The sequence below is a fragment of the Penicillium taxi genome (assembly GCF_028828555.1).
Source record: "Penicillium taxi strain IBT 34144 chromosome Unknown utg000001l_segment0_segment0, whole genome shotgun sequence".
NCBI lineage: Eukaryota > Fungi > Ascomycota > Eurotiomycetes > Eurotiales > Aspergillaceae > Penicillium > Penicillium taxi.
In genome coordinates this window covers 2,805,235-2,831,839 of record NW_026643203.1, presented here as the reverse complement: position 1 = coordinate 2,831,839, position 26,605 = coordinate 2,805,235, and the positions used below count along the sequence as shown (strand labels likewise).

General features: G+C 44.3%; 8 protein-coding genes across 8 annotated transcripts; 6 read left to right on the top strand and 2 right to left on the bottom strand.

Moving 5' to 3' along the window:
• Positions 1–149: 149 nt before the first annotated feature.
• On the top strand, positions 150–2,109 carry N7495_001020 (Zn(II)2Cys6 transcription factor; the record flags this gene model as incomplete). The annotated part of the gene is made up of 4 exons (XM_057203690.1): positions 150–617; positions 688–780; positions 831–982; positions 1,059–2,109. Coding segments are annotated over 4 exons (1,764 nt in total), but the record flags the coding sequence as incomplete, so codon positions are not given.
• Positions 2,110–2,573: 464 nt separating this feature from the next.
• On the bottom strand, positions 2,574–3,966 carry N7495_001019 (uncharacterized protein; the record flags this gene model as incomplete). The annotated part of the gene is made up of 4 exons (XM_057203689.1): positions 2,574–3,080; positions 3,109–3,437; positions 3,499–3,780; positions 3,864–3,966. The coding sequence occupies 4 exons, from the start codon at positions 3,964–3,966 to the stop codon at positions 2,574–2,576; spliced, it is 1,221 nt and encodes a 406-aa protein (XP_057067762.1).
• Positions 3,967–5,920: 1,954 nt separating this feature from the next.
• N7495_001018 (uncharacterized protein) lies at positions 5,921–6,394 on the top strand (the record flags this gene model as incomplete). Its single annotated transcript, XM_057203688.1, has 1 exon — positions 5,921–6,394. The coding sequence occupies one exon, from the start codon at positions 5,921–5,923 to the stop codon at positions 6,392–6,394; it is 474 nt and encodes a 157-aa protein (XP_057067761.1).
• A 1,331-nt stretch (positions 6,395–7,725) lies between these two features.
• N7495_001017 (uncharacterized protein) lies at positions 7,726–8,889 on the top strand (the record flags this gene model as incomplete). The annotated part of the gene is made up of 1 exon (XM_057203687.1): positions 7,726–8,889. One exon carries the CDS (start codon positions 7,726–7,728, stop codon positions 8,887–8,889), a length of 1,164 nt encoding a protein of 387 aa, XP_057067760.1.
• Positions 8,890–11,974: 3,085 nt separating this feature from the next.
• Positions 11,975–12,169, top strand: N7495_001016 (uncharacterized protein; the record flags this gene model as incomplete). The annotated part of the gene is made up of 1 exon (XM_057203686.1): positions 11,975–12,169. The coding sequence occupies one exon, from the start codon at positions 11,975–11,977 to the stop codon at positions 12,167–12,169; it is 195 nt and encodes a 64-aa protein (XP_057067759.1).
• A 1,547-nt stretch (positions 12,170–13,716) lies between these two features.
• Positions 13,717–14,607, bottom strand: N7495_001015 (uncharacterized protein; the record flags this gene model as incomplete). The annotated part of the gene is made up of 2 exons (XM_057203685.1): positions 13,717–14,194; positions 14,279–14,607. The coding sequence occupies 2 exons, from the start codon at positions 14,605–14,607 to the stop codon at positions 13,717–13,719; spliced, it is 807 nt and encodes a 268-aa protein (XP_057067758.1).
• Positions 14,608–15,721: 1,114 nt separating this feature from the next.
• N7495_001014 (uncharacterized protein) lies at positions 15,722–18,286 on the top strand (the record flags this gene model as incomplete). Its single annotated transcript, XM_057203684.1, has 9 exons — positions 15,722–15,824; positions 15,877–16,058; positions 16,113–16,261; positions 16,309–16,436; positions 16,487–17,338; positions 17,392–17,429; positions 17,499–17,684; positions 17,741–18,085; positions 18,146–18,286. The coding sequence occupies 9 exons, from the start codon at positions 15,722–15,724 to the stop codon at positions 18,284–18,286; spliced, it is 2,124 nt and encodes a 707-aa protein (XP_057067757.1).
• A 1,189-nt stretch (positions 18,287–19,475) lies between these two features.
• Positions 19,476–24,901, top strand: N7495_001013 (putative Rho guanyl nucleotide exchange factor; the record flags this gene model as incomplete). The annotated part of the gene is made up of 3 exons (XM_057203683.1): positions 19,476–23,822; positions 23,879–24,145; positions 24,206–24,901. The coding sequence occupies 3 exons, from the start codon at positions 19,476–19,478 to the stop codon at positions 24,899–24,901; spliced, it is 5,310 nt and encodes a 1,769-aa protein (XP_057067756.1).
• Between the last annotated feature and the right edge of the window lie 1,704 nt (positions 24,902–26,605).

Here is a 26,605-nt window from a genome sequence, read left to right as displayed (position 1 = left end):
GGCACTCGGTGGTACATACTAATTCCCGCCATTACAAATGCTTTATCTGTGAGCGAAGTTTTACTAGGAGGTGAGATCGCTGCAAAAGTATGTAGATCTTTCACTTCCTAACGAGCGACAGCGATATTCTGAATCGACATATGCTACAGCATAATGTGCCTTCTGATGCAGCCAAGCGAACCCCATTAGCTTGCCAAGCTTGTCGAAGGCGCAAGACAAAATGCGATTCTGGTTATCCCTGCACCACATGCGCAGACTCTGGGGAAGCATGCGTACGCAAAACTTCCAGTGTGCAGCTGGTCGTTCAATGTGCGCGATCGTGGAGTGAAAAATTAATTGGAGAGGAAATGAACCCGCCACTAGGAAACAAGAAAAATGCTACCGAGTTGATTTCGACTGCGGAATTTATCACGGCGCAGGTCAAGGCAACTGATTTTGACCATTTCCATCAAGCATGGCCATGGATTTATGTTCCTACTTTTGCACCTGACAAGCAGAATACTCTGCTGACTAGTGCTTTAGCAAATCTGTTTATATGGATGCAGAATGCCAACCACCATCATTTTGTCCCTGATGCAATCAATCAGAGGTTGACCCTAGCATTTATGCCGAAGGCAGTACCTCCTAAGTAGATAGATTCTCTACTTTCGCAGTCCACGGATATCACTTGCGCTAATATTTCTCTAGATGGGGAATACATTGACTGGGAAGCCTGCAGATGTACCCCTACAAACTTTGCAAGCTTTAGTGACAATCTTAACTTATGCAATTTTGAATGAGGTGCGAATACTTTTCATGAGAACTAAGAGGAAACTTACTCATTCTTACAGGCTCAGACAACAACATTGACTTGGGTGGCACAGTGGACGGATATCTTTATATCCACATTTCGACGAATTAGGGCCCTGGATAATCGATGGCCCCTAGAGGGCCAACAACAGTCAAACGAGGAGTGCTGGGTTCTTAAAGAGCAGATGAAGCGGTACGAATCAGTGTCTCCATTCCAAGGTTTTCAGTGTTTCTTTTCATTTCTAATACGGGTAATTCTGTGATTTTAGGCTAGTTTATACTGTTCTGAGAATCGATACATATCTGTCCCTTATCTTAGATCGGCCCCCAACGATGCGATATCAGGAGATTGAATTGCCATTACCCGTCTCTGAAGATATTTGGAGGGCCGAAAAAATGGAAGCCGGAGCAAGACTACACTGGCATGGGCCGACAGGGCTGCGCTGCGCCTTCTCCACAGTTATTCGGGACGGACTCGAGAGACAATTTTCTGAGACAGGATATATACAAATGCCTCACCTATCCCTTGAACACGAAAATCTCAGGCTTTGTGCGTTTTTGTCGGAGCTTTGGGGTATTTCCCGAGAGGCTCAGAATGAACAACACCTGAACTATCTATCACCCAAGATGAACCGTACTTCGGCGCGTGTCAAGCTGTGGAAGGGATACCTCCACAATTGGTGGGTGCACATAGGAAATACCGACAAACTGGAAGATTCGTTCTTTGCGGACGCTCCTGCTGACTGGCATCCTTTCCTTGGTCTCAACCTCACATTATACCACCTACTCTGCTTGAAAATGTTCGCGAATTTACGAATGCTAGAGTTCAATAAATGCAGCATTTATTGTCGAGAAGCAGATATCGACAATGCGACCACCACCTGGGCTCAGTCCACTGACGGTCGACAAGCAGTATATCATGCCGTACAGCTGAAATGTATCTATGAGCGCGAGAAAATGCTTTACAACTTGAATAATCATCAGGTATCTAACGTCTTATGGCCTATTGGCCTGCTAACCAGTGCAATTGTTCTCTGCGTTTACATCAAGGTGTCTGGTGTAGCTGAAGGGGACGCGATGATCACATCTGGGGAAACTATTGAGTTGACCCAGTCACGACTAGTGGATACGCCCGAGTTCGATCATTGGATTTCTGAAGGTGGTATGGCAACTATGGATGGGGTGCCGTTGTATGCGTTTTCGGTACCTCTATTTTCGTCGTGGTATCAAGAACAGCTAAAAACTAGTCCATTGTATTCTTCACGACTTGCTTCCTTTCTGCTCACGTTAAAGATATCCTACTCCTGCTCAACCAACTAGCAATCCTAGTTTTCTCCACGATATTCAGAATCGCACTGCTTAGACTATTCGGAGGAGTCATGGACTTGGAGCCAGAAGCAGCCCTCGTCTAGATTCTTCTCCTCGTCCTAAGCTGCCAAAGCCGTATCAACAAGTTGAATCACTCCTTAGTTAAGGAACGTGAAATCTTTATGCAGCTATATATATTTGTCGGGATACTCGTATCAGGAGTATTGACTATAGTGTGCTATAAGACTTCTATGTTCACGTCGCAGGTAAGTCCTACTGTTGGTCGTAGTGTACGTGCGATAGTTGTGAGTAGTAAGAAGTGTTCGATTCTTCGTGTGTGTGCTGCTGTAGGTATGATAGCCAAAGGTCATGTGGTAAGCACATGACCTTAGTATCAACAGAAGCAATAAGACAAAGAATCACAATAAAGAGCGACAGTGATAACGAACAATAAAAAAGAATGGTGCTTAAACATCTCAAGCACCTTGAACATAAACTATCATATAAAGCGAGCGAGACATGGTTCCCAAACCATCGTAGCTCACAGCAACAAGCTGCGTCGTATCTGACTGTGTTGGAGGGTGTGCTTCGTACCCATTCGGGTGAGTCTCGCTTACAGGCCCCTTGACAAAGTCAGCTAGCCGATACTGCGGCGGGACATCTTTTCTGGCTTCTTGGAGATTCAGGCCTAGCCAGTGAGAGATCCAGGCGGTCCACTCCACAAGGCTTAGCTCCCAGATAGTAGATTGTTGGAAGCTTGTGTCCTTAAATACCATGATTGCACCAGAACGCTGGACATAATTCAACGCACATGCTAGTCGATTTGAGGAATAGAACACAGGGCCGAACTCATTGAACCTATTAATGGAATTCACCTGTGGAACAAAGAACGTAAGTGTGGATTCGAGGGCCTCGAGGCTTAAGCCTCGAAACCATAGGTCCCTGCTTTGCGATCCGAGTAGTGCTGTAACACTTGCTTCTAACTTATTCTTGTTTTTTTTGGTAAGGCACCTTTACTGTGCGCACGACTTCTGGGAGATGTTGCCCGCGGGCGGTGGCATAGAGGTCCTTAAAGTTGATAATTTTTGGCTCTGAGGTAACCGAATTGGGGACGGATGCCCCCTTCTGTCGACATGGTGGCACTGGTAGGCCATCATCAAGCGGTGGGAGGAGTCCAGCTGTGATGTACTGCTCCAAAGGGAACAATACGGAGGTTCCAATCGGAACCACAGCTACCTCATCTGCGAATCGGTATACGGAGTATTGCATGGCCCTTGCAAGTTCGTCCAGGCCCCCAAGCCATGCAAGGCTCGACAAGTGTCCGATGACTTGGATACAGGCTGTTCATTCTTAAGTTAGCCACGTTGAAGTTTGTAATATTCATGGATCTTGAGAATTTACATCGCGTTCCGTCCGGGTCCAGCCATTCTTGTATGTCTCCCGGGATATCTCCTGGGAACCCACCCCAGGAAGTCCATACAGGATCAAAACCGTTCTTCTCGAGATCATTTGGATCTCGCACGCATCTTCTGTGTAGGAGGGAATCTCCCGCTTCCAACGTAAGGTTGTCGGAGATATTTCCTGCTACTAATGGGTGGCTATCGGACAAATCTCCTGCTCCCAGCTGGCGGTTGTCAGAGGCACCTTCAGACGCAGACTCGGTATCAAGTTTGAATGAGCCATCTCGACTTCTAAATCAACTTGTTGTTGCTTAAAGCGGTTTGTGGGCGAATGTGAAGTTCTTGTAGAGAAGAGAGGATTTTTACAGTATCGATTGCAGCAGCTTGTGGGTGACTTTGGGAATAAGAGAGGGTTTGCGATGGAGGACTTTTGAGGTGCTATGGGAAAACGAAGGTATATTTCCGTCATTTTGATAAAGAAGAAGTAGGAAATATTAAAAAACTAAATTGGGGTATCAGATATGGAAGTCTGAGGATAGTCTTAAGTCAGGAATGGCACGGGAGAGACTGCCGACCCAGATGTCCATGGCTCCATCTACGTGCCTACCTCATAAACGACCTACACTCTCACTCCATCCCTTGTCCCTAGCCATCAGATTGACCACGATTAGCCTAGTCAAAGCACTTCCTCCATTAAATAAAGTTTAAACCTTGAATCAAATACTAGTCCTAATTAGGAGCTTGTTGTTATTTGAAATATAGGCTCATCCATACTATACATTTAAAGTCAAAGCAATTATACCTTGTCTATTGCATATTCACCTTACTCATCCCCGGTCCCGCGATGCTAAAGCAGCGCTCACCCATTTTTATGTAACATCCTCCCCCGTCTTATTTATGAATCTTTCGTATTGAGGTGTATCATGTAACGGGCTGATGCCCGCCAAATGGACCATGCCCATTGTCCTCTTTGAATTAGACTACCACGTGATTCGAGGCCCTTTCAACCTCAATTCCACATTGCTCTTACATGCTTGTAGAATTTTGTACACAGTTGTGCCGAGCTAGTTCTGAATATAGAATTAGTTTTAGTCCTTCAACTGTCACATACGACCACAGGGTGTGGAGAACAGGGCTTCCCGTCCGCTCAGCCGTACTTAAGCCACACGCCGGTCAGTTAGTAGTATGGTGGGTGACCACATGCGAATCCTGACTGTTGTATGTTTTTTTGTATTTCGCAGTTATTCTTTTTCATGCTATTTATTCCTAATTGAACTTGAGTATTGTTCGGATTTTATAAAGGCTTGGCAAAATTATCACATGACTGTGATCTCCAAATAGTAGCAACACTAGCTATGACGTATGGAGTGGCTCAAAAAGGGTCTCGGGCCAGCCTAAATCCGTCTCATATGTACGTGGCAGAACAAACTTCCAAGGTTCTAAATTTGGAAAGCTGTATGGAGTATGGATGGAAGATGACAGAAGATCTTCCGCTATGTCGGACCTCAGGAATCCCGACCTCCGCCGTCTGGCCAAACATCCCGAGGTCCCGAAGGAACAAGGCTATGTACGTATGATACAAGTTGACTGATATACACCTTCCAATATTGGAATGTAGTAAATCTTTCAAGTTTAGAAATTTCTACAATATAATTGGAAACGCAAATTCCCAGCTTTGAAGCGTAGTTAAACACCCGCGAAGTTATGGACATACGGGAAGATTATTTTTAGTCTATGACTCAGTTGGTGAAATTCTGCAAATCGACTGCCGATATAGTTTGTTTATCGATGGTAAACAGTGGTGTGGATCAAATTGAATAAGTTCCCTTCTTCAAAGGAACCCGTAGACACAAGCTTATAGGGCTATGGCTATTTAAAGGTTCCTTCTGGAATTTCTCGTAGCACCCAATACTCAATATTATATATCCAAAACAAGAGGAATGTTAGAAAAATTCTGTGGATCTGTAGATTACTTTATAATACGCGCAACAAGGTATTTGATTCAGAATAGGTGGCATATGAGACCTCAAAATAATTTTACTAGGTCATCTTGATTCCCTGAATCGTCTGCTATTTCTCTTTTTACTGCATTTTGACAGAAAAAATGATGTCCCGTGTTCTACTACATTGCCTGTTGGCAACCACTGTGCTAGCCGCCAGACCAGTAATCCATGGTCGTTTTACTGCTGAGCAGGTGGAAAAGATTGAAGAGGGAATCGATGATGCCCTTGAAATGGTGGAAGCAGTACTTACTGCACCTTCCTCTATCATAAGCCCGATCTTTCGGAAGTATTTTGAAAGAGAAGATTATTCGCTAGTTAAAAGTTTGTGATTGTTGATAAGCTTATGATTTAAAACCTTATTAACTTTTTTATAAAGGCGTCTTTCAACAAATTGCTGGTAGTAATTATGCTGGTAACTCTATGTTCCGCTATATGAAAATCGTGACAGACTACCCTACGCCATACCATGGCTATGCCTGCGACGACCAAACAGAGGCAGCACTAGCAGATCCTCATACCGGTTCTCCACGGTTGATTCTTTGTGACAGGGCGCTCGAAGACTATGGTGGAATTGAGAAAGATTATACTGGAGCGCCGGCTGTCACATGCGATAGTATCGGGGACACCATGTCTAATAGGATGGCGACAATGGGATCAACGCTATTGCATGAATACACACATTGGCAAAGTTTGATGGTGCCGCCATTGGATATGGCGACAACGGATATGCCTAATGCATACGGAGCTTGGGGGGCGTCACATGTACAGCCCAAGACCGACGCCATTTATAACGCCGATACCTACTCCCATTATGCGATGGAGGTCTTCTGGACTAATCACTGCGGTCACAGGTTTGACAATGCTGTGTTTGATCCGGATTACTATTGCCTCTAGCCGGCTAGGCATATCAATTAGGTCAAGAATGGAAGCGATCAATAATTGTTTATTGCACGGGATATTCATCTGAAAACTGCCAATTTCAACAATTCTAGCCTTTGAATCATACTGTTAGTTTACTAGGTTATTATCAAAGCAGGAATACATTCAATTGATTTCTGTTCGAATAATAGGTGTATGTATATGAGATAAAGTGATGTATATTTCTGAAGACCAAGACTACATGATCTAAGCATGTCAGCACATACTTTGATAATCAATTTACAAGATTCAAAACTTGAATAAATTTAGCTGAGTCAAGAGTCTCCTCTTAGAAATCTGAAAACATGATATCTATCCAGTTCAAGGGGTATTTGCTGCCCAGGTGGCAGCCTCTATTACCAGCGACAACCCTATCTGTAGCAGGTTGGGTCCAGGGTATTTGACATGTGTCCAATATACATAGAATTGGTTTTCTTTCAAATTTTGAAAGGCGGCGGGAGGTCTCATCAATTATTTTTTCAATTACGAAAGGACTATATTTCCCTATGTGTAAGGTACGTAAATGGAGTGGATCTAAGTACCTAAGTACCTAGTTGATTACGATGGATATTTAGATATATTATCGCAATAGCTAGCTACTCAGATCCTGATTCCATTCAATCCTGCACGCCGATCCTTCACACCGATGGCTGAAATGGCCCCAAAAGGATCATCATGCATCATCATGTATGGGCATAGTTTAATGCCAAGTTTGATTCAATGAATTTAAATTATCAGCACTATAGGGAAACTTAAATAGCGTGAAGAACGACCCGTATCCCTTTACTAACAAGAAGGTGGAGATTGAGAAATAAATCATTATGGAACTTTCGAAGATTATTCTGTACTATATGAATTATCTCAACACGGATTTGATCCATGACCTCAAATTCCCGGGGCAACTAGAGGCCAGAGCTTTAGGGCTCAATGTAGCATTTTTCCGCCGTTAAACTCAAAAGGATTTCTTAAATTGGAACTGTGGATATTCAACATGAAGAAAGGATTGCTTGGAAGGTCCTGCGATGAAGATCACTTTTAGCCTTTTGATCATGCTACTCAAGCTAATTTATCTGCTTCAATGATATCAATATATATATATATATATATATATATATATATATATACTTGGCAGATATTAAGCTCCGAGGCAGTAAGACTACAGAATTTATTTGTAGAGCTATTAAGATACTCAGGTAGCCAGATTACTACCACTAGATATTCACAATAATATAGGATCCTAAGGACAATTTTGGAGCCTTCCAGGGTTGAAAAATTGAAATGCTTCCTACCCAAACAAAATTTTCGGAATGGTTATTCTCAAACTATTACCATTGCTACTATATATTGGCATTTCTGCTGCATATGCCGCCCAGCAAGCACCTGATATTGTTGGTCCCAGGCAACGGACTCATAGAGTCAAAATCCTCCCACCCTCGTCTGTTCATGAATCGAAACCCAACCAGTTATTTAAACGCCAAGATGCACGTTCAAGTGTGTTTATGGAAGACGCTTTAAAAGGTGCACAGGCATGGAAGAAATACCAATCTACGCTATCATCGGGGCGCATTGGCAGCACATCGGTGGAAGTTCCACTGGTCCTTAATGATGAGCATACTGGAATTGGCTGGGAGATAAATGCGAAGGGATATAGTGTCCCGGTAGCAGTGAAAAATAGACCAGGATGGAGGTACTGGAAGACAGAGTCCCCTGTTGATAATGAGTTGTTGATTACCCTCGCCCGTACCATAGGGGTGCGAGCACATGATCTTGACTTACAAGAAGTCACTGCCAATGATTGGGCACAGCCAAAATTTCAACAAACTGCTTCTTTCGATTGCAACAGAGGAATTGCGATTGTCTCACTCAGCTACTTTGAAGTCTCTGTCGTCAATGAGGATGACGAGATACACACTATACGCTCTCAATATAGGTGGTCAGATGTGATATGGGCATTGTGGTCAGCTGTGTGTCCGCATCAGAAAGCAAACTTGAAATACTTCGTCCGGGATAGTATAGGGAATGGCGTGAGCAGATCAGTAATGAGAGAAGCGGCTACCGCTGCCGGCCACTATAACAAGGATGATTTATCTGTTAATAACAACCAAGCGACAACATGGACTACGACCAAGTTAGAGATGCCGATTGATGAAGAAAATTTTCATAGCTGCGATGCAGCTGCAGGAGACTGTGACTTTTACGCTGTGGTCCACACCCCAAATGCGATTGGGATACTTTACCTTGCGATGGCCCACGCCAATGAGCTAGCATGCACCAGTGTCGCAAAGATTACAGGCATCAGCTTCTATGTCAACGAGGATGAGGGAGATAGCGAGGACAAGGGAGAAGACGAGGACGAGGGAGATGACGAAGACATGGATAGTAACGATGGTGATGCTATGGAGAGTGAGACAGAAAGCGAGGATATCGTATGGTATTCGGTTATTGAGTTGGAAGAATTTTGTGGATCTTAGTACTTTTTGGATAATTCTATAGTTTTATGAATGCAAAATTAGAAATCTTTCAAAAGGCCAAATTAATTAAGCTTTCAAGAAAGAGTTTAATTAGAGATATATATGTATGCCCAACGTGAAAGAGTTTTCCTCGTCACTGGCATATTTGAATTGAAATTCGAGAACTAACTTTGAATACCTAAAAAAGAAAACGAACTCATTACTCTGTAGATATCATCTAAAACATCATGATTGAAGACCTTTTTTTGATCATGCTACTCAGCATTTTGAAATTGTAGCATAAATCTGTAAGGGGTAGGTTGAATTCCTTTTTGGAAAGTGCCGAGATCTCGGGAGTTTCTGTGATCGGTAGTCAATATCCTACAAGGAACAAATCCAAAAATAGAATGCACTGTGATATCAAAATACTAAAGTGGAGAGAGAAGAAGAACTAAAAATGTCCAGGGTCGAAACCCTTGACCCGCTTTTCCTCCTAACCCGAAATGGACCACGTAGTTTCTCATTAATAGACCCTTCTTTGCCACTTCCAAATATAGGAATTAGAACCTTCTGAAGAACTAAAATAATTCTTCTCTTTTGCAAATAAGTCTTGTTTTTGCAGTGTAGGGCTTTCAAATCGCTCGTTGACCACCAATGAGTTGAGACATGATTCGTTCACCACTAGTTGCTAATAGGGGACCAGGAAATAATACAATACTTTCAAAACTACTTACTTGAGTCATGGGTACTAACGGGTTTCAGGAGAAGTTTTTCAGATATCTAGGCGTTGGTTAATAGCATCAGGGTTCTAACTTTTAGAAACAATAGAGGAATTTCCTCTAGTGATTTTGCCCCATTTCTTCAAGTATATTACCGTCAGAATTACAGCGCCCAGCTTGGATGATATTTTATCTACGGAAGGATTATTAGCTTTGATTTTCAACTTTTTAACTCGAAATCATATCTCACCCACTCCCAAAAGCACTAACGTTTAGAACCGAAAAAGCATTTCATCCTAAGCAGACTTTCATCTTCCTGAGTCCATGTTCTAGCCGGATGAATTAATCACTTCAGACACATCTCTTTGCGACCCTCATTCTATACCTGCTCGGCAAACTCTACTTATGGCTTCATATGGGCATATGCTATCACTAGCCCTATTCTGCATGTTCTTGAACGGTTTTGATATCTGCTTTGCAACCGATGCTAGACGAAACTTTGCCTGGACAGATCAATCCTGCAGGAGTCGTGTGGATGATCTAAATAAATCTTGGGCTGAGTATAGAGCTCTCGCTAATGCAGCTGATGATGCGATCGCTGCAAGCAGATGGACTACAATAGAAAGCAGCACTGTGACTAACATATTCAATCCGGATAGAGCGGAGATTGGTTATTTGCGAGGCAAGTTGTCAGCAGCTAAATATTTAATGCAGCAGTGTATTCTTACCAGTTATTACACAGATGATTTTCTCGAAATGCAAAGAACAGGTCGTCCAGGAACTCAATTACCCATATTCCTATACTGTGACGATAGTGCCTTTGAGCTCATCACGACATCTTCTTCAGGAAGGCCTCTTGCAACACAAGGTTTGATATTCATTTGATCTATAGTATACGTGTTCTTCGCTAAATTTCTTTTTTAGACCGCTATTTTCTTGCATCAGGGGCAAGGGCTCCTCCTGGTATAACAATCAGAGGTATTCAGGATGGTGGTCCCGATAGAATATGCCATGAGCGTACTGGGGCTTATTCCGACAAAGATACCAGCGGAAGAATCAAGTTTATTGTGCTATGTCCCTACCTCTGGCAAACCCTTCGCCCGAGTTTTCTACCTCAACGGGATCAAGAAATGCGAGCAGGAACTCAGATTCATAGAATGAGAACTGTTGGATCTAATCTATACCATGAGATAACTCACCTTTTGCTGGATAGTATGTTCCCTCATATCTGGGTAATTTTTAGCTCACTTGGTTCTATTTATTAACTTTTACATGCTAGCCGATGATCACGCTATTCATTTTGATGAGTGTGTAGCCCTTGCTCAACAAAACCCTTGTGCAGCGCAGAGGAATGCTTACTCTCTTGAGTTTTTCGCTATTGGTATGACTTTCGTCTCTTTTTCAATCGGAATATGGCTATACATGAATGCATATGCTTGATACTTTCAAGGTTTACTAACAGGAGATACAGCGATGTTGTATGATTTGAATGCTTGGTATACTGGAGAAGCACGTTATGTATAACCCAAGTCAAGAGAGTTTAGATACACTAATAGGCGTGATTGACCTTGGAAATAAGTTCCAGGGTGTTTGAGGATAGAGGCCTGTGGAATCCTTCGATTCTTCACATGAGCAGAAAGATGTAGGTAATTTGCAAAGGTATGATGATCATTTCAGATCAATGTTATCAGGCAAATGCCCCCAAGATGCCGTCTTTATAGCTTCTTGGTAATACAAATCTTCCAACGTTCATTTCGCCTCAAATCTCAATTTTTCTCGCACCTAGTTTCTCTGTCCAAAGCTGCAAAATTTTCGTACGTGAAGATAGGTCTTAACTCGGGATGTATAACTCACTGGTTATATGTAAGTTGCTCCTCGACTCATCATTACTATTCTCCTCGACCTCATATGTGCTCTCCTCTTCCTATTCGCTATCATTGATCAAATCCTCCTTAGTGCGGTCAATGTACTCAAGGTCAAGTTCATTTAACAGCGTGGCCATGGGCTTGAGATGGGATCGGATAGTCTTTACTCCCACAATGACCACTGTAAATCAAAAGTTTCAATTCCAAGTCTTTTCTATTATTTAGAATTATAAAGCTTTGAAATAACTAAAACTATATATTATTTTAGCACAGCAACCTCGGCAATTCCAGAACTCTATTTTATCGTCAGGTTAGTATTATCACAATCTTATCAAATTATACTGCTTCCTTATCGATTAGGCAGTAGTTTTTAATTTGCCAGAATCAAGTTGTCATTGCGGTTCTCTTGTCTTTAGCTGTTTTCGAGAAAAGAGTTCTCGAGGAAGAAGCTTTCTGCAGCAGTCAGCCTTGTACCCAGTAAGTATCTCAGAATCATCGAAGTCTCTTCAGCTAATCATCATCATGGCGCAGCGTCCTATACCCCCACTAGGCAAGTTAAAAACCCCAGTCAATGATCACGACAATCTATCACGTCTTCGGCCGCGGCCTCGACCATCCCCAAGTCGTCGGATCAAAGCTGTCCAAAAGAAGCGAGACATTTATCAGGAACCATCTGTTGGGTTTGCAATGCAGCAGAACCTGAAATCGCTCATGTGATTGGTAAGAAAGATCCAAATACGTATTTTCGCAGCTGGTGATTAATCTCTAGGCCGATACCGGGCTTATTAACTTCAGCCTCACATCCATAGCGAATGGAGTTCCGCTTTGCCCATCATGCCATGGACAATACGAGAAGATCACAATCAAGAACTGCTGATAATGCCAACGAATTTGAATTTCTTTATTGACCTCGAGCTCCGTGACCAACAAAAGCGGACAGCATAAATTGGCTCAGGCCGCCAGGTCTCCACTATAAGTAATTATCTCTCAAAACCGAGCTTTCACACCCCACTTTATACGGAGTTTTATATCCTGAATCCTACGAGTATTTGCCACGAATCCTCATCAGCTAGCCTCTCATTGCGTGGAGAATTTGACTCAACAGGTTTTAGTGTAAGCTACGGAAATGGAAGTCCAATTCCGAATCCTGTTCACTAGACTAGGCGCTAATCGTCATTACTAATTCGTCCGAAAATATCAACATTCAGATTCCTGAGGGACGATTATGTTGTACAATGAACGTCCAGTTCAAAGACGTTCCAACAACAGCTCAGTATGTGTTTCGCTTTAGCGGAGAGTTATATCGAAATTACTTAGTCAATCTTAGAGTATCTGGCAATGATATTGGTCAGATTGTATGGGCTGGTATCTGGTTTGGTGGGCGAACTAAGCTCTGAATAGGGTTCTTGTAGAACAGAACTGATTCTATTACATATCAGGAAGAAATTATCCTGAAGGAAACTAAGTTGTCCTTCCTCGTGCTTCAATCGGTCCTTTAATTCGTTAATTTGTGTAAGGCCTTTGTTTTTAAGTAAATTCTCCTCATAATATTACTTCCCATCGACCCATTACAATGATATCTGCTTCGTTGGCGGCGTATCAACGCATGTTGTTGCCCCCGAAATCCAACTAAAACCCTCCTGCATATCTTAATCCTGTAACTCTTTCCATAGGTCCTTAAAATCTCTCCAAATATTTATGTGAAATACAAAATTCTTTTGCAGAAGGTTTAATGGCGGATCCCAGCTACGTTCCTGGAGTGCCTGTACCGTTCCAAGCAGTGTATCCATGAACCATGCCCTTGTGGGAGAACCTTTCTTTGCTGCAATCGCCCCAATAATGAGTGTAAAGGAGGTGAGATCCATGTACAAGCATCTTCTTATCGGAAACTTGCTACTGGATTATGGTCATTTCTTGTCCACCTGTACATCAAAAGGGAGTTGATAAATCGACGCAAGAATTGCTGGGCGAGAATTGATAAAAGGACGTTCAGCTACCCAATAGGGTATGGTGGAGTACATGTATTATCAGATTAGATAATAAGCCACGACGGTTGGTCACGCGACCGCGTCCTTCTGTCGATGTTTGGTCTGTTTGCATGGCCCACTTTCTGTATTACAGACGATTTCTTTGTATGGGTTAGTCATAAATTCAGTTTCAATCATCTGTGGCATTTGAATGATTGGTCAGTTGCAATTTGTACGTTGACACCTTCTATTAAAGTCAAAATGTATGAACCAAAATTAAAACTCAACTTCAGTATACTAAAACTGCATTACATTTGTCATTTGTGACGGGATTCCTTTATACTTCCCATGATTCCTATCTCCGAAGTTTGCCGTAATTTCAGTAGCAATCTCAGCGAGTGACATCTCATAATGAATTTGTTGGTCAATCATTTGCTGATCATCAATCTCAATTTCCTGCTCAGTATTTCTATTTTCAACGACAATATCATCATTCTCTTGTGTGGACTGGCGATTGTTCTCTTCAATTCGAAAGACCACACGTGTACGCTCGTTTTTATTCAAAGTGGCACGGAAATTGTAGATATCGCGAGGTGAAAGCCACGGGGCTTTGATATTCCGAATAATCTGCCGTGATGAGATCCCACGGCGAATTTGAATGGATATTTGGTCAGCATGCTGCTGAATGGTAGCCTTTCGGTGAGTAGAATGTGTTGAAATAGGCTGTGTAGGGTGGTTATGGCGGTCATGTCCATTTGTAACGGTTACAAGCCAGCTAAGAAGATATTTAGCCATTGATATTCATGAAATAACTAAAGACAATTTATGGCTCTGATTTTCAGAATTAGCTTGGACATACTGAAATTTGCCTTCTTTTTCAGGGTGTTTTTGACGCCGAAGAGCCATGCGAAATGGACAGTTTGTTGATTTTGTGCCACCTCTACGTATTGTGGGTGCTTTTTTGGGCTTATATGGTCGGCTTCGGTCACATTGCAGATAAATGATGATTTTTTGGCCACAGTAAAATGAAGATTTAGCAGTAGATATGCCATACCCATGGCCCATTGCAAATTCTCTTATAGCGAACATTGCCTCTTCTTCCGTTGGAAAAATGCGGGAATTGGTGGGTAAAACACCAAGATCAAATAGACCCTGGGACTCGGGCTGGGTCGGAGCTTCAGAGGACATTCTGATAGGTCTTGGCAGGTTTGGCAGCTTTTCGAGGTAGATACTTGGATATTATGTTGTTTAGATGAATCAACTCTTTTGATTTCGCTTAACTTGTGCCGACTTCGGCTAAAACGACTCAGGTATTACCGATTTCAGATATTACGGAAGTACGCAGCTAAGCCATAGCGTATTTTTGGTATTTAAAATCATGATACAGATACCGGGACTTACCCGATTAGGCTTAAGATCAGGGAATTTGAGGCTCGATTTATCAGCTCTTGAAAATCCAGAAGAATGGAATTTAGAATGATGAGCTTAAGAGTCTAGACAATATCTCCGCAGATATTCTATTTAAATTTCAAATTAAATGGCTGTCCATTGTCATTGCGAGCGTTGTAGTATGAAACTACCCTTCAATGCCAAGGGCGTTATCGATTAGGGCTCGGTTGACAGCTACAGCGAATATTTAGCATCATCAAAAATGGAGATCCAGGTGGTGAGCACAGTTGGGGGTGTCAGAAATAGCTAGGAAGTTAGAATGAGAGAATTTAAGCAAATTGAGAAAAAGGCAGATTTACGTATAGCTCCTGGAAAAGGAGTACCAACAGCGTTCAAATTTAGCCAAGTGTGAGGGTATACAACAGGTGACTGAGAAATTGAAGTCCGAGGGACAAGTGCCATTTGATTAAGATAAGAACAGAAGGATATCCGTAATACTTGAATACTATCTACTTCAACTGCTTGTCTTTTTAAACTTCTGGTCCAGTGACTTGTTGACAAGTCACTCGGTGACAGGTGACTCGCTGACAAGACACCATCATCTCCCTTCTCTACCCTAACCTCCATTCACCTCTTTCAATTCATCTGGTCTTGTATAACAATTCAAGCTGTCGAGCTCTCTGATTTGGGATTCTGACTCCTGAATCCTTGTCTTGATATCAAACTATACTTATACTCGCTGCCAGCGCCTGTCCCGAGTCGGGAGGTTGTTGGTCGTTAATCGTGGGTCTTTTCCACACCCATCCCTTCACGACCCAAGCTATTATATACTATTTGCTTTTTCATCTGATCGCTTCTTTTGACCTTTGGTCCCAATCATTTTTCTTCTTATCTTAATTTCATATCACTCACTATGGCATCTACAAAACGTTCCTTGCCTTCCGCATTGGCTGACAATGTATCCATCCCTCTATCAAAAATCCCCAAGACAGCAAAACACTCAACAATAACTAGAGGTGGGTTACTTGCGCATTTTCGAAATTCTTGAACACTAATGAATTCATTTAGGCAAATCTGCAAGAATAGCAGTGGCGGCCTTGGAGGGCCGACCGAGTCAGGAATCCGAGGACAAGACTCTCACCTCAGACGATAAAAACTTCGAGGCAGATGGCACAAGATCATCTGACAACACATCCCTCGAACCATTTGAGATTGAACAAGTTCATGGAGAGCCGCCCGCCTGGGCAGATGTTCGTTATTCCATCAATCCTGCACAGCATGTACCAGGCTAACTTATCTCATAGAATCGTGCTTCACTCGGTGATTCGCTGGCCTGGTTTCGCTGTCGACAAGGCGCTTGCTACATCATTGCAGGTGGCTGTAAAGGCTTTCTAATTGACGGCGATGCTGGTACTCGCTCCTATATCGACGATGAAGTGATCATCACTCGGATGTGAGTTGCCTAATTCATTAACAGCATGACTCTACTAATTCTCTTAGTGGTGGAAATTGTGGGAAAGAAGATGATGGAAGCCTTACTCTTTCCAAGAACCAGGACATGTCAGACACACGCCCTAGAAGTATGCTGGAAACAAAGGAGCAGGGGTGCGCTTTGGGCCTCATTATCGGTAAAATAGCATGTTTAAATTTGTTGTTCCAGTGCTGACTACCTATATAGGAAGTAAGAATACCGCTCTCAACCGACGACTGCCTCATCGCCTTAATGTAATGGCACACTTTCAGATCACAGACATGTGGTTTGAGAAGATGGGAAAGTATGCAGGCCTAAAAGTTCGATTTGAAAAGTTGAATCTCACAAAGCAGAGCTGGTGGTCAGCCAAAAACTCTCCTCCACCTCTTCAATATGAATTCCGTGACTTCAACAAGAAGCCTGAGCGTCAGATGTGCCAAGAGTGTGGTCAAGAAAGCACTCGTGTGTTCCAAGAATGTTGGATGTGCCTTCATCCGAAGTGTGTCAGCTTCTGGACTGCTGAAAATAATAAAACCCCAACCGATCTCACCTATAGCTCTGACTTTCTCAACTCCCGTTGTCATCCAGACCCATCAATCCAACCCCAGCATGAGTTGAAGACAGATCTTCTTTCCACTTTCAAAGAAGAAGGCAGCCTGGAATGCTTCAGTGCTGTTTCGTGGAGAGGGATTGTGTGCCCCAACTGTTTCAAATGTATTCCCCGTGAGTACTGGTCGGGCTGGAAGTGTGATAACTGCAGCTTTGAGAAGTGGTTCCCGATGCCAGTCATCAGTCTTCGATCCATTATGCCAAACCATGAGCTTGCAGCAATCAAGCGGGTAGTGCAGTTTCAGGGAAAGACAATGCGGCCCAATTTTGATAATTTATCTCTAGCTCCATACCGCAAGTACACCTATCTCCTGCCCGGTGTTGGTACAATTACCCACATGGTATCAAATTCGGCAATCAACAGCCGCAAAGGTGGGCCAGATGATTTGTTCCATGATCTTCAAGTGAAAGATCTTGGTCTCAGACGGTATCCGCTTGAGCAGTCCATGGGTTCGTGATATGAGAAATAATATCAAAGTGCGATAAGCTGACATGAACGATAGTTTCCGGGACTCTTACATCACACTTTGCTGTGAACTATGTGGGTACCCGATGGCACATGGGAATAAATATTGAAAAAAATATACACTGAACAATCTTTTGAAAACAGGGAATGCCTTACAAATATGTTGTTGCAGTCAAATCAAAGGGCTTTGATGAGGCTCCAGATGTTATCCTTCATTCTCTTGGTCGTCTGACATGGGCGACTGAGCAGGCTTTGGCAACCACAGGAGATGAGTTCCTACCCCCGAATGAGCTTTTGCTACTGGGTTATCTGGAAGACATGAAAATCGGGGTGAGATCTTATTCCTCAAAAGCCAGCTGTTATAGCTATTTTTTAACTTATCTTAGTTTCACGATGACGGTGAATCTTCCCTTGGACCCACAATCACAACACTTTCTCTTGGTTCTCAAGCAACCATGGAGATTCGTATGAAAGGGAAATATTACCATGGCAAAACAAAGTCAAAGCTTCTGTCCGACGACGTTGTGCTCGAAGGCTGCCGGTTTGAGGAAGAACGTCGAGAATTGAAAGGGCGAGTTCTCGCAGGGGAAACTACTCAAGCTGAGTATGATTCTGAGCGCTCTATATTGCTTAAGGCTCGAGCAGGTGAAGCTCCATCCTTTATCAAGATGGACCTGTGCCATGGAGACTTCGTGGTGATGCATGGAGAAAACCTACAGAAATACTACGAGGTTTGTTACCACACCTCTTGTGAATTGAACATGAGATGCTAAAAGTTTTGCTTGATTTAGCATTCTGTGAATCGTATTGACAAGCTGCGCTTTGCTCTAACTGCTCGGTATATTAAGCCCAACCAGGTCGACAAGAGTGAACACCATAAGGGAGATTTTACCCTCACCCCTGCCCAGACTTACCATGGACATGGTGACTAATCCCTCAAGTTCTTCAACCCCAATCGATATCTCCAAAATTGGTTTGCAGACCTTGACATATTACAATATGTTGTATACCCATTATCAACAAATTGCTGAGTATTTCTAACGGATTGTATTCATGCTTTGTCTGGATTTTATATTATTCCCTATCGTTTAGTTTCCCACTCTCAGTGACAAGCCGTCTGTTACTGCCGTCTACTTCGAGACTACTCTCCTTACCACCAACCTCCTACCCTTTCCTTTTCTGGACGCTAAATTAACCGAGTCTCCAAAAAGAAAATCATTGTTATGAGCATTGCTTATTTCAATGTTTGTTTGTTTGACGTGTCACATTTTTTATGGGGAGTTTTGGAGCTAAAGAGTTTTGCAGACGTTATTTGCTATCACCTACGGCTTTCGATCAGAAGTATGGGGTTACAGCATGCTGAATTGGTTTATATATCGCATTGATGTATCCTGGGTCCAATGGCCAATCGTCTGAATTTCAAATACTGAATATCAAACATATGATTTAAAAATCACTTCTATGTACTCTTGTAAGCGGCATAATAATAAGTGTCTCAGCCGCCTCAGCCTTGCAGTTTAAACCGGAATTTGAATGCCGGTGGGGCCGAGCCCTAAGATTACTTGATTCTACGCCCAACGAAGTACTCTGTAGTAATCTGTAGCTATTTACCATTTGAAGTATTAGTAATATAGATTTAGGGACTTTGACTGATCTGCTTCATTCCAGAGAGATTGAATTTTATGAGTTCTGGAGGACCCTTTAAAGTGAGCTTAGAAGAAGTTAGCAACAAATATGTGTATGCACTTATCCGTATTTTCCCCGTATATGACTTAATGACTGCGGCTAATTATGGTTGGCGGTGGAGAATCTCTCAGCTGTGAACCGCGAGTCCCCCCACTGACACTTACACATTGGATCCTCAATTTTACTCTCACAACTTTCGTCATTCTTGTCCTACTTTTCTCCCTCCGCTTTCTCATTCTAGTCTATCAGGGGATGCCTTGAGCCAGAAGCTCATCGGCAGTTCCTCGCCGCCCCCCTCATCAAATCCAACATTTATTGCATTGCGGCTCTACGTCTAGTCGCTCGCACACTCCGAGTCCTTGATTCTCCTATCATTTTAACCAGATCGCAAGAACTCAGGCTCAAGTCCGAACTGCCTCCTGTGGTCTCACAGCCATGGCGCATCCAAATGGCCAACAGACCTACTATGACCCGTCCAGTAACCCCTCGCAGCCAGTGTCCGGTCGCTATGAGAGTTACTCGCCGCATCGCAGTCCTACACATAACCAGCAGCTGCCGAGACGCATGCCTAGCTACAATGCGGGAGACGATTCTCGATGGTTCAATAGCGCTCGCTTTCCCGAAGTGGGCGCGATCGATGGAAACATGCGATACGCGGTACAAAGTGGTGGGCATGAAAGCGATGTCGGACAGGGGGGCTACAACACACACATGAGATACGAAGATGATGATGAAATTGGATTCTCGCAACCTTCACCTGATATACAACGCATGTCACCCACCCGCTCGGCCTCGCAGTCAACTATGCCTACCTACCAGTACCAGTACCAGTCTGCGCCGAGTCAGCAAGCCTACAATCCCCAGCAGTACGCCCTGCCACAATCGCAGACACAACCGAATCTGAGCTATGACCCTTCATCCTATGCTTCTTCCGCCAATCACCCCTACAACAACTCGGGTCCAGGCTACCAACCCTATAACCCCGCGGCATATAAGCCGGGCGCAGTTTCAGGCCTGGCATCTCCGACACTTACTCGACGTCCCAGTGAATCCTCCCATTATGAACGTACATCTCCGAACCCGCAATTATATGGATTTTCTCAGCAGCCTCCAGCTCCTCCCCCTCGAGGCGCTGATCATCCTTATGGGTCGCGTCCGTATGGGTCATCTGTTACATTGAGTCCACAGGCCCCGAACGCCACCTACACAGCTTACCAGACAGTCTCTTCTCCCATTTCTACTTCGTATGCGGCTTTGAATTCACCTTCGGGGGCTTATTTGCCCCAATCGGCATCCCAACCTTATTTCCCCACGTCTCATGGCTTTGGATCTGATTCCTCGTACCCCACTCCCACGATTCCTCCAATCGGCACTAGCTTTGATGAACAGCCCCCAGAGCCTCCCGCGCACCAAACACAAGGCAATGGGAATTATGGGAAGCGAACTAGCATGTCTCACGCTGGTCGCACTCTACCCACGCCTCCATTGCAGCAGGATTTACCAATATTGGCCCCCAGGCGAACTGACACTTTCAACCGACATCCGCAGGCGCGGCCCTTACCGGGTCCCCCAGTTGATGCCGAATATGACCCTTTAGGTAACGATGAGCTGATCAAGGAACTTGAGTCAGCAGTACATGATACCCAGGCGAGCTCTACACGGCGTCATAGCTCAAGAAAATCGATGCAGAGCGGCTCAGGCTCGCATGCCGCCTTGTCTCCAGATGAGCGCCATACACACACTAACGGTAGCAAGGCAACAGGCACGGGTCATTTTGTGAACTACGGTGCGTACAGTGACGATAGTGATGCCGAAGCTGAGGCGGGGCTTGCCATGTTGCAAATGGCCGAAGAAGAAGATAGGGCTCAGCAAGAGCGCGCAAGACTCCAACAGCGTTCGCGAACAGATACAAATGCTTCGGTTTTTAGCTCTCGCGGATCTCATAATTCGGGTCAGGGTCCATCGCCTCAGTCTACCACTCACGAAGAAAGTGAATTCATTGGACATGATTTGGCGCTTTATGGGGGAGGCTACCACGGGAATCTTCAATACGGAAGCGAGCCTGTTTACAACTCGGAGGAGTATCCGGACACGCCTGCTGGAGGGTTTACAGGAACATCTGGCTCTTTTCGGAGTTCCAACATCTCCCCCGACGAACGTCAGGAATACTTCGACGACTACAACCATCCAAATATTGCGTATGAATATGCCAACCGCCTTCATCATCTTCCACCGGATGCCCGTGTTGATGCTGGCGGCACAGGTGGGCTTGCAGCTCCCGGGGCATATGATCGACGCATGAGCTTCGATTACGGCGAGGAGGCCGAGAGCCCATATGAGGGACACCAGGATGCGGAGCATTCTGATGATGAAAGTCCACTGCGAACGGCGCATGAGGATCTTTTCTTCCATCCTGGAATGCGTCCGCTACCACCAGCCCCCGTGGAATCTACTGGATCCTCCATTTATTCACATTTGATGCCTGCTGGCACGTTCAAGCCTCCGGATCTTGATGACGCGCAGGATCATGCGGATTACAACCAAACAAACTTATTGGAATCAGCTGACTTGTATGGAGACCTGCTCAGTCCATCTCAAGTTCCGCGGTCGTCATCACTGTCCAACCCAATTGGACCTCGTGCTGACCCGCCTATCAGGTCGAAGACCGATGCAGATCGAGTCAAATACAAGCAGCAACAGGACCTCTTCTGGCAACTTCAGAGCAAGGAGCCCACAGAAATAGACTCAGCAGAGGCAGCCGCCTCCATAGCACTAGATCTGCCAGCGATTCCTGCTGGGCGTCGCAAGAAGTTCAACCTAGCGAAGCTCTCTTCCGAGCAATTCAAAAAATGTACTGAGCCATGGGCCCTCGGCTCTATTCTAGCTTGGATTCGCGACATGTGTGAAGATGAGAATGATCTCAGGGTTCACACTATTGTCGATGCAATTGTAGCACTATTTACACACAAGGTTCCGACGATGAACATCGCAGATGCTGAAACTCTTGCAGCGCGTGTGGTGAGTGGCATGCTTGAGGAAGATGCCCTGGTCAAGGATGAGGAGTGGGTCAAGTTTGGCAATGGAACGATTTCGGGCGTTTTGTTTCAGATTACGGGAACTGGCTGCTATTCGAGGGTGCTTCACGAGCACGAGATACACATTCAGGATTCGGATTCATATGCACGCTGCTACTCTCATCACTGCATGCGAACCCTGAGGAAGGTCAACCTCAAAGCGCAGATGATGGCGCCGCAGAAGAAGATTGAGGATTGGATGACCTTCTACAAAGTGCCCAAAGAGCTTCTTAATTCCCATACAAGGATGGAAATTGATCGACAAAATAATCTCCACGAGATTGTGACCACCGAGGATGCCTTTATTGGCCAACTAGATGTCCTACGAGAACTCTATCGAGACCAGTTGGCCAAGATGAATCCTCCCATTATCCCCATCAAACGCCTGAACAAGTTCCTATTGGACGTGTTTGGTAGAGTAGATGCGGTTAAAAAGGTCAATGAGGACTTCCTACTGGCGCAGCTCAAGTACCGTCAAAAGGAGCAAGGCCCCTTCATTGTGGGATTCAGTGACATCTTCCGAGAATGGATCCGGAAAGCCAAGAGTTTCTATATCGAATATGCTGCCACATTTCCGACTGCGAATTACTACGTTCGCAAGGAAGCCGAGCGCAATCCTCATTTCAGGCAATTCTTGAATCAAGTTCGTGACCATAAGCTGTCCAACCGTCTCAGCTGGGACACCTTTCTCAAAGCTCCCATCACTAGAATTCAACGCTACACTCTTCTCCTTGCCACTGTTCACAAGAATATGGTCAAGGATAGTGAAGAAAAGACCAACGTAGCACAGGCTATTGAAGAAATCAAGATTGTGGCATTGGAGTGCGACAACAAGGTTGGTGAGATGAACAGGAAAGCCGATTTGATGGAGCTCTCAACCAAGTTGCAGCTGCGACCCGAGATGAAAAAAGAAGTGGAACTTAACTTGGAGCACCTCGGCCGCAAAATAATCTTCCGCGGTGATCTTCAGCGCCCAGGAACCAGAACTCGTTTTCTTGTCGATACACATGCCATCCTACTGGACCACTACCTTGTTTTGGCCAAGTCCACAACAGTACGAGACCCGACCAGAACGATCAAGATTGAACGTTACGATGTCTCAAAACTGCCTATACCCATGGATTTGTTGGTTCTGGAAAGCACTAATGATGATCCTGTCATTAAATCTGCGGTGAGAGGTGTTGCAACTTTGACTCCCCAAACCGCAGTGGGCCCATTGAATCACCAGGGCCCTGGTACTCAGAATGGTGTCGCATCCCTGGACTCTAAGGATGATAAAATCCTCTATCCGTTCAAAATCAAGCACCTTGGCAAGAACGGTACCTATACTCTGTACGCATTATCTTCGAGGAGCCGCAAAGATTGGTGTCAGAAGATCATCGAAGCGAAGACCAATCATGCTGCTGCCCTGTTCTCTCAAAATGCAGAGCCATTTCGATTGCGTGTTCTTGCGGATACTGCATTTGGATTTTCTGATCAGGCGCATGGTTCAAAGAGTGTTACCATTATGGGGACACCACTGCATCGTGCAATCAAGGAAGTTGAGAAACAGTATGAGAAATCGGGTCCCCGTCCATCTCCTGTCTGTAGAACTACGGTGAACTGTGCGACAGTTTTCCAGCAGCCTCCGGGCCGAATGATGTGTACGGTTGGAACGGATTACGGAGTCTTCATGTCTGATCTCAGTAACCCGCGTGGATGGTATCGGGTAAGGATTATTGACTGCTTTTCTTTTCTGTTGAGTCTTGTTAACGCTTGAAATAGGCTATTTCCATCTCGAGGGTCACTCAAGTTGCTGTTTTTGAAGAATTTAACTTGTTCCTGCTTATTTCGGATCGATCACTTATTGCATATCATCTCGACGTGGTATGTCCACCCAGCGGAGCAGCTTCTCAGTCTGGGGACTCTGCTCGCCGAGCTCCACAGAAACTTTCCGGAAACCGAGAAGTGGGATTTTTCGCCGCAGGACGTATGAAAGACCGATACTTGGTCTTATACAAAAAGCGAGATGGACTTTCGTCCACTTTCAAGGTTTGTATCATCCTATCCGACCAATATTCAACGTGATAAGTATTAAAAGGTTTCCTTTAGGTCCTTGAACCCATCATCCATAAATCCGCCTCATCCAAAGGTCGTTTGTTCCAAACACGCCGCGGGCAAACAGAATTCTTCCGTGAATACGACGAATTCTACATTCCAACTGAGAGCTACGGCATCAACATGTTCCACTCCTCCCTCGCCATCTCCACTCAACGTGGTATTGAAGTTCTCAACCTGGACAAGAAGCAGACCTGGTCTGTGCCCGACTTCCGCTCCGACGCAACGCCTGACGCCCTTGATACCCTCACTAGCATCTCCCATCGAACTAAAGACCTCCGCCCACTGGGCATGTTCCGTCTCAGTGAAAGCGAGTTCTTGGTAGTGTATCAAGAATGTGCCGTATACGTTAACAAACACGGTGATGTCTCTCGCAGCGTGGTAATGGAGTTTGTGGGCAGTGCCCACACAGCCTGTCTCTACGGCAAATTCCTCATCCTATTCAACGACGACTTTGTCGAGGTGCGCAATGCAATGAACGGCCGCCTGAGACAAGTAATTCCAGGCCACGGCGTAGTCTGCCTCGATGATGGCAGCAAGTTACCTGGTTCATTCGCCCAAGCCAACGGTGCTAGCAACGGCATCTTAAACAACACCAACAACACCGTCAAGATCTGCATGCAACACCCCGAATATGAACGCAGCCAGATCGTCCTCGAGCTAGTTGAGAACGAAGGGCAGAAGGATTGATGACGTCTTCATGAATATTTACCCATCTACTGTTTACATGCTCTCCCCTATTTCTTCACAAAAGTCTTGGCATACTGGACTTGTTATTTTTTTTACTTTATACCCTTTGCCTTTATCATTTCCTCACCATGCCTCGGCTGCGTGCTGGGTTCACGACATGCTTGTACATAGAAATGCTACTACATTGTCATCTTCCTTTAATCCCTGTGAATATTTGAAATGATATGACTTGGCTACGCTAAAGGTATTGAGATGATCTCGAGGGCATAATATAAGCCCCACAGTCATCCACTTGTACACACTGAAGAATATTTGAACGCTTTCCAGATACTGCAGTAGATTCAGAAACCTGGGAAGCTTGGAATGAATCACAGTCCAAGACTTTCAACCTTGGAACCTCCAGGCTACATCAGTGCCCAACCTCTTCTCCCTGTCCCTTCCCATGGCATTTACCTAAGTGTTAACTACCTAGACTCTCCATTTAAATTGAACTTATACTAATACCTAGGCAGATAGCGCTATATTCCAAACACATCTATCTTAGAGGCGTTTAGCTTGAATCTGATCTCTTTCAATGCTGGCTTAGACCCTCCAGTCTAACTAAAGACTGTACCTAGGTAGTTGCTCTTCCGTGTATAGGAAAAAACCAGACAGGAGACGGGTGTTGAATGTGAACGAAACATCCATCCATCTGATGACCTCGGTGATGTCAAGCTTTTGATATGGCTATCCGGGGCTAGTAGCCTTGGATGCGATGCTCAGTCTCTGCACAGAAAATCATTTTACATGAATTTCCTCTGATCTGACAAAGCAGTTTTCGCTATAGTTATTTGATGAGAACGTATTACCAACAGAAGAATACGTGAGATTGCATTTGTCGCCTTTTTGTTTGAACAGACACTCTACTAAGTCCTTGGAGGCAATCCAGTTACTATATTGAAGACCTCGCTTTGCGGAGCTTAGATAGACAATATTTTAACTTCTAGGTAGTGTGAGGAGATAAAATGTCTTGTCAAGGACTAGCAATGATAGATGGGTCACTTGGGAATTAAGCTAGTGGGTCATCGAATGCACTAGTCCGAACTTGGGCATTGGTGGAAATAAGACGCTCCGCATCGGGTATTTTCAGCTAATTGTGAAAGTATCAGACCTCTATGTCGTTCGAACTGCACTGGGTGATCTGCATATTCTCACAACGGGGTACGTGAGTAGCTCTCTATCTTGACCTGCACACCCAATATAAACTGTCAATCTTTAAAATCTGTTTTTCATCCAATAATTTGACATCATTTGATTGAAAATCACATGGAGTAATAGTGCTAAATTGTGCACATTCATGAGATGGCATAGACCATGTCAAAGGAGTTGAGCCCCTCCAGTGAAATCATAATAAATCATATTCCCGGTGAATCTTTTGCCCAATGTAAGCTTAATCTAATATCTAGGTAACTAATCGAAGGAAATGGTGTACATAAAGGGCACATCTTAGACTTTTGGTGGGCAATGTGAATGAAAATGAAAAGTGAGAGGGTATCTAGTGTTTACCATTTAACAGGACTGAAATGGGGGTTGAAGCTCTTATTCTACTTGAACTTGACTTACATTTCACGTCACTGCAACACGAAGCATGGAATTAGACACAATCATTAATGGAAAATGTAAATAAACTGGAAACATCCATCGGGGCAGTAAACCACATCATTG